At 38.0% G+C, this 12,850-nt stretch overlaps 1 protein-coding gene across 1 annotated transcript; it reads left to right on the plus strand.

The window, feature by feature from the left end:
- Positions 1 to 7,333: 7,333 nt before the first annotated feature.
- LOC147224964 (uncharacterized) lies at positions 7,334 to 11,427 on the plus strand. The gene is made up of 6 exons (XM_086163128.1): positions 7,334 to 7,618; positions 7,838 to 7,889; positions 8,274 to 8,461; positions 9,744 to 9,911; positions 10,430 to 10,540; positions 11,031 to 11,427. Exons 1-6 carry the CDS (start codon positions 7,466 to 7,468, stop codon positions 11,142 to 11,144), a joined length of 786 nt encoding a protein of 261 aa, XP_086019254.1. The 5' UTR covers positions 7,334 to 7,465; the 3' UTR covers positions 11,145 to 11,427.
- The last annotated feature ends 1,423 nt before the right edge of the window (positions 11,428 to 12,850 follow it).

Below are 12,850 nucleotides of genomic sequence, written 5' to 3' on the forward strand. Positions count from 1 at the left end.
CTCTCGAATGGGGGGGCCTGACACCTGACTAGTGCAACTCATAAATAACTCAAGTCGCCTCAGTCAAAAGGAATCTTATCAAATTGACTATAGATTCAAACAAATGACAACTGTCGTGTTTCTCTGGAGCTTTGAATATAAGAAACATTCATTGCATTTTCCAAAATCCAGCAATAAAACATAACCGCTTAAATAAACATAAAACTGTCTGAAGTCTTAACCTTCTCCTGATGTGCCTGGGGTTTGAGCACTCTGCTACTGAGCTTGGATTCTGGAGATACTAGGTCAGGACATTGTATTTCTAGTAAAAACCTATGTAATTGAGTTGGCATGCTTTTAAAATCACCTAAATAATACAGTCGGCAAACTCCCATCTCACAGTGAAGCTGGTGCAACCCCACATAAATTAATTAGAGGCATTTAAATCTTTATATGATATGTAGCTGTACAACACAAGTGTGAAAATACCATAATAAATGCTCCGATAGGGAAGCAAATGCTATAAAATAGAGTCCAGAGAACAGGTAACAGTTACATTTTAATGTTGAGCTGGTTTGGAAACTGAGATGCCACATGATTTCATGTAGCATGGTTAACATTGCCACTGGCTAAGGTTATACATATTTGTCAGCAAGTCTTGAAAAGACATTGCCCATTAGGAATAACTACCTATAACATGTGTCATATTAAAAATAAATGCAGAATGCCGTGCAAATGCAGAAATTAATTTTGCCATGTGGTGTATTTTTTTTTAGAAATAACGGAAACTATGGGTCAGTGAGAGCTTTTTCTTCCTAAATAAAGTTCTATGTCAGTGCAAGAAATTTGACATATAGAGTTAGAATGCTTAATTCCCTCTTGAAGAAGTTAACATCCCAGTAATATTGGGTGAGGAGTAGATCTTGTGTACTCAAATATTTCTGAAGAGACAGCTGGTGGGAGATTAAACTGTCCTCAGTGTTGTACAACATGTGATACGTGTCTGTCCAACAATATTCCATCTGTTATCCAAAAAAAACAAGAAACCACCTGTCACCAACACAACTGAGAAAACCACAGATTTGAGTCGTGCTCAGCTCAACCTCAGCTTTAAACCTTATTTACACCCGTGATTATATAACTGCTAGGATATAATTGAATTGAGCATCTGAAAGCTTTGGAAAATAGTTTAAGTACAGATCAATTGCGCAGGCAACATGTAAAAGCTACCTAGCAAAGTTTAAAATAAATAAACAAATTAAAGTCATATTGTTTGTTCAAATTTGTTCAAATTGTGGCAATAAATGACTATATGTTTCGTTGAGTAGTGTGTGTGTGTGTGCGCGTGCGTGTGCTCACACTAACATTCAACAGCCTGGCATTGTAATTAAAAATCTACATCCTAACACTACCAGTAGGTGGCTGTAGTGCACCAATAAATTGTTAATTTCTGGGCATTATAGGAAATACAAACTATTTTTACATTGGATAGAAACAACTCAAAAATTTTCCCTGCTTCATTTACTCATTTGATTAAACTCAAGCAGTCTTGGTGATCTATAGGTTCCTATGCTTTCTATGCATGACATCTCAACATATAACTAAAAGTACTAGACTGAAACCAAAAGACACTGTCCAGTTGCACGTAATACAACTATGTGCCACCTTTGATAGCACATAGTTGGGTTTTACACTTTTTTTACGCATTTTCTGTTCCTTTATCTTCTGAGATGCAGAGCATATGTTGTCATTTAGCTTTCATCTCATTTGATACTGCCTTTTAAAAGAGAGCCTTTTTTTTTTCACCACAAGCGGTGATAGCGGCCTGTTGCTCTGGAGTTTGCTCTGTCATCATGCATCTTAATTGGGTATTGGATCGGAATTGGAGGAGACAGGTACCAATCACCATCAAGGGAGGTAGTGGACTCCCACAAGTACCTTGGGGCCTGAGGTGCATCTGTGCTGCTTCTACAACCTCACTACCTTACCCCACTTACATCATGCCTGAACTCTGCCGTCTTTCTTATCCTTGACGGTCCCAGGCGGAACGCATCCTACCTATTTTTGTTTATTTTATTTCTTCTTATTGCTATTGTCACTCTGTTTATATTGTTGTTTAGTTCTGATTGTGTATTTTTCACCCTTACTGTTTCATTGTGTTGTCCATTATTATCCCTGATGTTGTTGCTGTTGTTGTTCTCCCTGCTGTCTATTTATTTGTGGATGTCTTGCTCGTCTGTCTTCTAATGAATCTCTAATTATATCTATATTCATATTTTCATTAATATTCATATTTATATTCATATCATTGCTGTGATAAAGGAATTTCCCCTATGGGGATCAATAAAGTTTATCTCACCTTATCTTATCTTATCTTAATTCTTAATTTGCACCCTTAATGATTGGAGAGTTGCATTGGCATCTTAATTTCAGCAGCTTATTCGCTACTCTTTTTGAGATAGGGGATATTGAAAATGCTCACTGCACCATTTGGGAAGGGGGAAACATGGCCAGTTCATAAAATAGAGAATATTCTCTTTTTGCCTTGACTTTGATTTCTTTTTCCAACAACACCACTTTTAATGGATTAAGTCATCTTATATCGGATTTACTGAAATGTTTTCATGACTAATCGTGGCACTAAATCATTTCAAAGGTTCCTGATTCAGTTAATTGTAAACAGTATTTACACAAATAAACTCAAACAATGCCAATGCCGGGTCGAGCTGCTTCATATGGCCACTCCTGCCCTCTCGGGTCTTCATCTGTGATTTAACTTGTTGTTCTCTCTGCATGCCGCAGTACCATGTAATACAGTCCAGTCAGTCACTCTGCTCGCCAGTCCTAGCACTTACTCCCCCTTGACATCAGAAATGCTGACTCTCTCCCTCAGTTTAAGTCGTAACTCAAAAGCCACCTGTTCAAAATGGTCTACTCCCTGTAATGTCAATTCCAATTACTGTAAAACTTGGTTATATTTTTTGAATCTTTTTTATCTTTTTCAACATTTTTTGGAAAGGGACCTTGGATTTAGAAAGGCATCTACAAATAAAATGCTATTTTATCATTATTTTTATTACTGTTGTTTGTTCAAACACGCAGTTTCTACTGTACCCACTGTGATAAATTGCCGTAGTGGCTTATCACAGGGAAGTAGTAAACTTTGCTCAACTGGAGTGAGCAAGGGAGAGGAAGAGAAGACAATATAAGAGGATAACGTCCATGATTTATTCATTGATGAAAGGCACCCTGTTAGTTTATTTATGACCTATTTAAATATGTCTCATGCAAATTAAATAACTGATTGAAAATGGGTGTGCCAACCTAGATATCTGTGTATCCAAGCCACAAAGATGCCCCTCCAAACCACATATTATTAGCTTTCAATCTTCAGAAAGGTATCTCTTAATGATTTGAAAACAAGAATGCTGAGGGGTTTTAAGGTTTGGTAATAAAGAATTCAAATGGGAAGGGAGGGGGGGTGTCATATTCTGTCTCCCCAAGAAAGAGAGATGCATTTCCTCAGCCTCCTGACTCACTTCATGACAATAAGTCTATTGTTGAGGTACAATGACTCACTGAACCACATGGATGTAGAGCCCCTAACATGTGTTAAGGACTCCCAAAATAGTATAAGCTCTATAATGTGGGTCTGTCTTGGTTACTGCGGAAGATACACTGATCTGCCCCATTAGAATCTGCACTAACTATTCTTTCAGAATAATCACCAATAGCAATCTTTCTCACAAAGACTTACTGTTTTACTTTAAAATAACTTCTCTGTGTTTGTGACTAAATGTGTTATGCGTTAGTCTCCACATAACAATCAAGTTTTCTGAAGCCACAAATAATGCTCTTGGGTCATCCTCTTGATTTGTGAGTATGAAAACAGTATTGTAATGCAAAACTCTTGAAATAAATTTTTACACAAAAAATAGAAAAAAATTACTTTTTGTTATGATACTTTTCCTGGACATGTCACACAGAAAGTTAGCAATCCGTCATTTTGATAAATAATTGCCTTTTTTCATGAGCTTCAATATCTTGATCATTGAAAGTTACTTCTCTGTGATGCCTGGACAAAGTAACTATTCCTAAATAGATTAGAACAGAGAAAGCAGTTATGTAATAATGACTGGCAAATCCTCTCCATAAAATGACAGTTACCAAGAGTCATATTCTTTCAGAGCACTTTATTGGAAATACAAATCACTAAGGAAGCTGGCTCGGTTCATGATTCTGGTATGATTGTCAGTGTTCTGGTCTTGTAATTCTACAGGGCTTTAATAATATAATCCCTTACACACAAAGCCAATATATGATGGTTCAGGGAGAACATATGAAAGATGATCCTTACTGGATACCAGAAGTACTAAAAGATCAATAATCCCATTTTTAGACACAGGCAAACCTCCTGAAAAGAGAATTCACCTCACTTTCATTCTATTTGAACAATACACGGCAAACAATAGAGAACATCTAATTGAGTTACATCTTCACTCTGCTGATATGGACGTCCACCAGGAATAATCTATGATGATTAAATTGCACATTAAATTTCAGCACTCCGGAGATGCTGACGATGTTCCCTAATCTTAGCCTATAATGATTTGATAAATGTTATCCCTTCAGATTGCTAAATTTGCTTAATTTCTGCCTGCTGTCCTAAACTGGCTTCAGTTCTGCAAGTGCTTGCAGAATGATTGTCAGTGTATTGTATTGGTACCTGTGTAGTTGTCAATCAACGCTAAAAATAGCTTGATCTCATTCTCATTCTCTTTTGCTCTCTCTCCTACTTACTTCCAGGGTCCAAAGTTTCAGGTTTTTTAATTTTGTCATATTTGTGCTTCTTTCAAAACTAACTCATCCACCCACTTGTGCAGCTGGTGTTTGTATAGGTTTGTGAAAGTGTTATCTCTCTTCAAGACCAAAAATATTTCAATTAGCAGATGAACCTGACTTGTCACACCACTAAATGACTCCCATTAATCCAGTTTTTGTGCAAATCAACACGCGAGACAACACAGGATCAGCAGGAAAAGAAGTTTTCATGCCATGCCCATGCCTCCAGTGTGTGTTTCCTACTATGCATATTTTTGAATGTCTATGAGAAATAAAAGCCGAAACTATCTTCGAAACACATTCAAAAGTAACACAAAAAAGTCTTCTGTAATGTAGTTTTCCATATTAAGTAATAAAAATTCCCCTATCAATTCATAAAACCCTAAAAGGGAGAAATATAGAGGACAGAGGAAATCAATTAAACATTTCCCTTCACTGGCCTTTTATGTGATCGATTGATTGTTATTGATTGCTAATTTTGAAGTAATTTAGCTGCCACAAACCATTACGTCCTGAAAAGTCTGTATTAATTTTTTTACATAACGTGGATTTCGTGTACCTGTCAAATACCAAGTCACTCTGTGGGTGTGTGGATTCATATTCATTTTTTGGGTATTATGTAATTGAGTGAGCAAATATTCAAGCCAGTGAGCAAATGTTTGAGGTACAACTGGCAAAATAGTGAGTAACCATCACCCGTATTTTATTGTCCCTTAGCAATGCTGAATACTGGGCACAGCAACAGCAGACTGAATTATTAACTGATTGATTTTTCTGTGAAGACAATACATCACTATTGTGTGCACTTAAGAAGGCCATCATTTGCATGGCACCCAATGTGCCAAGGTAATGAGTCTGTAAATAGAGGTACAGAAGCCAAGATCCAAATTAACTGACCTGGAGCAAACCTGGAGGATATCTGCTGTTCCCAAGCACCACAAGCTTAGAGAAAATATGGACTTGTAGGGCTGCCAGGAAAACCATCTGTGTGCTGCGACTACATACTGTAAGCTTCATCAGCTGTGCTTTCACCCTTATCTTTGCACTACCATCACAGCTTCACTTAAAAGTTAGTGCACAATGAAAAACACTACCCCTTCAACAAATGTGCCAGATTAATTAGGTATATATAACTTATATAATATATATAAATATGATCAACTCAAGCCCCTTATGTTTTAATTGTAGTTTGTTGGTCCAATTTCCGTAGGATTACACAAAACAAGGCACATTGTCATGAAAAACATAATGGAGGATGGGCAAGACAGAAATTTTACTTTTTTGAGCAAATACAAATCACAGGTGGGACGCAACATCGTATTTCTGCTATTGTTAATAGTGTGAAACAAAAAATAAATAAAAATAGGTAGAAATGTTCTTCAGGTAGAATAGATAGAAGAGGAGGTTACATTGTTCTCAAACATTTCTATTAAACTGCCTGTCAAGCCAAAATTGTCACTTCCATTGCCAGACTTTACCAGAATGTTACAGACTCATACATTTCTGCCGTGGCGCTCTAATAGGGGGCCTTTATATTGCGTTTTAGATCCAGACACTTCCAGAAAAGACACAAAACATTAGAATTTCCGGAATTTAACAAAACTCAATTTTCATGTTTTAAATATTTATGTTGGTGTCTCATGTTGTTCCTACATCATGCCTTACTTTAAGTAATTACCACCAAGATATTTACAGATTGTTTCCCACTGATTTTTATTAAAGGTATACATCTTCCCATATGAAAATATCCTGTAATAAAAACTGACGGTGCCACTTGAAGCACACTGCTTATGTTACACGGTGAATACCTGCATCAAATGTACTTTTCCTGCTGGAAACTTGTGAAACGAATGAAAATCATCTAGAGACAATTGTCATTCTTCAGAATGAGCTGGGATGTTCACCATTATCTGGATGGTTGCTTTAGCTCAGTAAGATAAATACTTCGCGAAAAGACTGCCGGTATTTTGGAAATGATAAATAAACTAGAGTGTCAAAAACGTTGTTCAGTTGCAGCAGTGCCTCAGCTTGTCTCCTTGTCCGACACACACAGCTGACAGGTGGATGACGTAAGTTACCGGCTGAAATCAATGTTATTATATAGCCGCATCTCAGATGACGCTGACAGGTGGAGGGAAAAGTAGTTCCTGTCAAGAGGACTCTTTGTGGTGCTTTAGACCAATATAACACTATTAATACTTTATTAACTGCCCAGTTATAGTGGTAAAATACCAAAATGATCACAGCAATTCGATATTCAAACGAATTCATAGCAATTACTTGGATAACGGTTTTGCTATGATAATATATCTCAATATCGCTCCGCACGCTGCTGTCATTTGGAGTACACAGTAAAGTTTATTCAATTTTTTTTTTTCTTATAGAATTACTGACACTTCAATAATGTTTCAAATGTGAAACGCCTTAATTTAATGTTGTCTTTCAGACGCGAGGAGTATTTACATTTGGTAAAATGGGTTAGTCCAACCGCTTGACGGAGGGCTGGCGGAGGAGCTAGCGATTTAAAAACAACCCCCTTCCCTCCCGGAGCTTGTCCAGTACGAGAGTTTAGTCCCTTGACGCGGGGAGCCGTCCGTGTCGGAGGCCTTCACTAACCTGATCCGAGGGAAGGGGGACAGTCAAGATGAGCGGTGTGGCGAATTTCAACAAGTGCCGCTCAGTGCTGGTGACTGGAGCCAGCCGGGGTCTCGGGCTGCAGATGGTGGAGACGCTAGCCTGTGGAGGATTCTCACCCGGAAAGATTCTAGCCACCGCCAGAGACCCCGACAACTCGCCGGTAAATAACGGAGTTCAAATAACTTCAAATAAGTTTTAATAATTCACGCAGTACGTTGACGTAACTGTTCTGTTGTTGGAGAAAAACAAAACAAAAAAAAAATTAACATGGATAAATTAAAAAAATAACGTGGATGTAATTGTAGCAGCTACGGCTAGCTAGCGTTTATGGAATTTTGAGTGACACCCCCCCCGTTTGTTTGTTTTTTTTGGCCCTCAGAACCTTCAGGAACTGGCAGAGAAACATCCAAACGTTCATATCATAACACTGGGTAAAATCAAGAATCTTCTTGTCTCAAATAATAATAGGCACCTCACTTGACACTCAAGGACGAGATGTATACAAAAAAATAAACACAGCAAAAGGGCCAAAGTGGTTAATATATATATGAATATAAAAAGAGCTCTCAGTGACATTACATCAAATAAGCCTTTATTTTGCAATGTTTTTTTCTGTTGTTTACATTTGCAAGGACCCAACTGTTCAAATACTTTCAGTGAGCTCACAGAGGCTCATCTACACACATCTACACGATGAGACAAGGGCATACACATTTTTGTGTGCATATTGAATTGAAAGATTTTTTAATTAATATTTAGCTCAGTTTTCACTCCATTTAGACTGTTTTTTGATTTAATTGTTGTGCATCTACCAGATGTCCTCAGCAGTAAGAGCATTGAGAGAGCAGTGGAAGAAGTGAGACAACTGGTACAAGAAGAAGGTTTAAACTGCCTCATAAACAACGCAGGGATCAAAGTGCTGGGCGACTTGCATACAGTTACTGCAGAAAAGATGATTGAGAACTTCCACACGAATACCGTGTCTCCACTAATGATCACCAAGGTACCAGTCGTGCATGAACAATGTGCTTCCTACTGTCAAGCCACTAACTCAGTGACATTACAAATTAGCCTTTCCTTTGCTTTAAATCAATTTAAAAATGTCAGGGGTACTATGCAATTGAAGAATATCAGCCAGAATGAAAGGAAAAGTGAACAAACTAGTTGTTAGACCAGCCATGCTTTAGGTTTGGACACAATGGCAATCATGTAAAGACAAAAAGCAGAGCTGGAGGTAGCAGAGATGAAGATGTTGAGGTTCTCTTTGAGAGTGATTAAGATGGATAGGATAAGGAAAAAATCGATCAGAAGACAGCCCATGTTGGATGTTTTTGAATAAGATCAGAGAAGCCAGTCTGAGATGGTTTGGTTGTTGGGATTGGAGCTGCCAGGCAGGAGGTCTAGAGAAAGACCAAAAAGAAGATTTATGGATGTAGTGAAAAAGGACATGGAGTTAGTTTGTTGTGAGAGAAGAAGATACAGAGAATACGGTTAGATGGAGGAGGTTGATTCACTGTGGTGACCCCTGAAGGGAGAAGCTGAAAGAAAAAGATGAAAGAAGCTTTAAATCAACTACATAGTTAAACTAAAATAGTAAAAGTAATATCACTGTTGTTTTTACACATTCAGCAGTAACCAATGGCCGAAACCAAAAAGATAACCTTGATGGACAAAACTAATATATCACACTTTGTGCTGAGACAATAGCTCCTCATGAATATTTATCAAAAGTTTTGTTCCTCTTGGCCCAGGCGTATGGGGCAGACTTCAGAGCAGCACCCTTGGCTCGTAGAAATTCTAATCAAGCGTGAGTCAGCAGGGAAGATACTTGCCAACACCAAGCAAAGTCTAACAGAAGGACAATTTCTAAATGCAAGGGCACGTTGCCTCACGTTACTGTTTTACAATACTTGAGGCAAGGTCAATGAAACACATTAATCAGAAACAGGGCTGTGCACTGAGCTGAGATCAGGGAACAGCTTCAAATGAGTTAATGATAGATTTTATTTCGACCTCCTCCAAGGAGGTAAAGTTTATAATGTCTGTGTTTAAATCTATTGTGGGAAATATTAAAAAGGAAGAGCTTTTCCATAATTGCATAAGTGCATTGCTGTCTAAATAATAAAGAAGGCATCCTTTCTCTTCATTTCAATTTTCATTTCCATAATCAAATGATTGTATTTGTTAAGCACTTGACATTTTTTGAAAATATCCATATTAGCCACATTTCTTGTGATCAAACTTAACCCTCAGCTAGGACATGTTTGTTTGTCTCTTTCTGTCAGGCCTTCCTGCCTCTGCTGAAGCAGGCTGCTCTCAAAGCAGGTGATACAGGCAGCATGGGCATCCAGAGGGCAGCCGTCATTAATATAACCTCTCACCTGGGATCTATCGAACATAACTGGGGGGATGGTGCCAAAAATTTCAAATGGTACCCTTACAGGACGTCAAAGGTAATTTCTACCTGACATGACAATTTTTTTTCTTGACTGATGAAAGAATTTGTTGAAACAACTAAGTGTCAGAGATAATAAAATGACATTTACTTCAATATGTTTTTGCATACTATTGTCAGTTTTTCAGTTGTCCTTTCAAAAAAAAAACTAATAAAAATGTCCTCAGCATCCCAACTGATTGCCCTTTGTGGTATGATATACTGCATTATCAATATATACCTGGTTATCCCAAGCAGAACATGCACATATTATTTGTCTTCATTTTTGATTAAGTGGACTATACAGCCCAGAGCTTTCCTTAGACCGCTATCCTCTTTCCATTGCAATGTGCGCACTATTCAGGATTGATGTTCAAAGATTTTTGATATTGTTTTTGATAACCAAAACATGATTAAACCCACATGTCAAAAGCAAAATGTCAACAGACTTTTGACTGACTTGTTTCTAAGTTTGCAGATATTTCAAATGTTTGTCAATATGTCTGCAGGAATAATTGTTTCTTCACACCTTTTCAGTGTGCTTTAAACATGGTGACTCGCTGTCTGGCTTTAGACCTGGAGGCTGATGGGATTCTCTGTATGGGAATACATCCTGGTTGGGTTCGTACTGATATGGGGGGGCCTGAGGTAAGTAATAGTCCAAAAACCTCTGTTACAGTCACTCCATTGGTTAGGGCACAAGCTGCATTCAGAAAACACAAAAAATCACTTCTACTCATAGATGAATCTTGGCAAAACATAATGGGAAAGAGAGACAAAGACCAGCAATGTATTTAAAAGTTCACAATGATTACTTTCAAAATTGCAAGAAATAATAATAAGTCAAAAGCCAAAAAAATCAGATATGAATTTCAAAATTCAGTCAACTGAAAAGATTTCACAGTAAGCCTACATTTAGAAAATGTATTTTATAAAAGATATAGACAGCAATATTTGCATGCTACAATAAGTTGGGGATAGTGAGGTTCCTTAATCTCTGGCACTTTTTTGTTGGTTGCCTCCAGAAGGTTTGACTTGAGACCTTCCAAAATATTTTTGTTTTTTAATACTTTATGATTTGTTTTTTGTTACACTCTTTGTACACACATTTCTTTGAATGCATTATTTTCTTTTCCAGGCTCCACTGAGTTCAGAGGACAGCGTTTCTTCAGTCTTGTCTGTGATTGGTGGACTGACAAAGAAGGATCATGGGTCTTTTCTGAACTATACAGGGGAGGTGTTGCCTTGGTGACCATGAACACAAGAGACCATCAAAATCAGTTCAAACTGAATTTAATGGCTATTTAGTAGGCCATTTGGAACAATCCAAATATGAGGGCTTCAAGTGCTTGGGGTGCAGATTTGTCATTTGATCTAGCATATACAACATATACATAACAATGTAACACTTTGCAATGCAATTGTTTCATTGTAAAGTGAAGGCTGTAACATATTTTGAAAACCATACAGTGAAAATTATGCTGTGCTGCTTAGTGATTATACATCATGAATAAAAGCAATTTTTTGAATCTGAACTTAAGTTTTTCATATGTATCATAATGTATACATTTAAGAAACTAGTTAAATGAATAGAATAATCGTCCTTGAGAGGAAACAAATTAATGAGGAAAATGAAAGGGAGGGGTAGAATAGGTGATTATTATGGACCATGAAGTAGCAGAGATTAGTAAAGGTGAAGTAAGGAGGGCATTGAATAGGTTGAAGAGAGGAAAGAATTTGGTCCTGACGATACACCTTTTGGAGGTATGGAAATGTCTAGGAGTGGCAGTTTTTTGCTAGATTATTCAACAGTATCTCAGATAGTGAGAAGATGACTAAGGAATGGTGAAGAAGTGTGTTGCTGTCCTTTTTTTAGGAGTAAGGGTGATTTTCAGAATTCCGTTATTTATAGAGGAATATAGTCGATGAGCCATACAATGAAGTTATTGGAAAGAGTAGTGGATACAAAACTGGGAGCAGAGGTCAGCATTTGTGAACATCAATATGGATTCATGCCGAGACAGAGTACTATAGATGCAGAATTTTCTATAGTAATTCTGGTAGATGAGCTCAGAGGAGCTGAATCGTGCCTTTGCATATCTAGAAAAAGCATATGACACACTGCTAAAAGAGGAGCTGTATGAGGAAGTCTGGAGTGATGGAGGCGTATGTTACACCGGTGCAGGAGATGTATGCAAGCTTTGAGACATTGCCAAGCTGGGCTGTAGGTGTAACAGAAGTTTAAGGTGGAGGTGGGGCTACATTAAGGGTCAGCTCTGAGCCCCTTGTTTACAGTGATGATGGACAAGCAGACAGATGAGGCTAGACAGGAATCTCCACGGACCATGATGTTTGCAGATGATATTGTGATGTGTACTGACAGCAGGGAGCAGGTGGAGAAAAATCGTAAGAGGTGGAAGTATGCTCTTGAAAGGAGAGGAATGACGGTTTGGCGCAATGAGACTGAATACATCCGTGTGAATGAAAGGGACCCAACAGGAATGGAGAAACTATAGGGTGTAGAAATAAATAAGGTGGAGGATTTTAAGTACTTAGGGTCAACAGTCTAAGGTATGGAGTAGAGGTGAGGAATTGCTTTGCAGCAGGTTGGAACAGATGGAGAAAAGTGTCAGGGGTAATGTGTGATAAGCGGATAAGCCAACATGAGATGAAAAAGGTGTACATGATAGTGGTGAGATGCTGTATGGTACAGAGACAGTAGCATTGAAGAAAAGACAGGAGTCAGACCTGGATGTAGCAGAGATGAAAATGTTGAGGTGTCTTTTTTGGAATGAGGATGACGGATCAGAAATGAATCCACCGGCGGGACAGCATTATTGTTAGATGTTGTTAGATAAGGTCTGAGAGGCCAGAGATGGTTTGGTCATGTACAGAAGAGTGATAGTGAACATATTGGTAGAAAGTACTGAGTTTGGAACTAACAGGCAGTAGGCCTAG

Source organism: Fistularia commersonii, chromosome 17, assembly GCF_037954325.1.
Source record: "Fistularia commersonii isolate RoL2024-O1a breed Wild chromosome 17, RoL_Fcom_v1.0, whole genome shotgun sequence".
Lineage (NCBI taxonomy): Eukaryota > Metazoa > Chordata > Actinopteri > Syngnathiformes > Fistulariidae > Fistularia > Fistularia commersonii.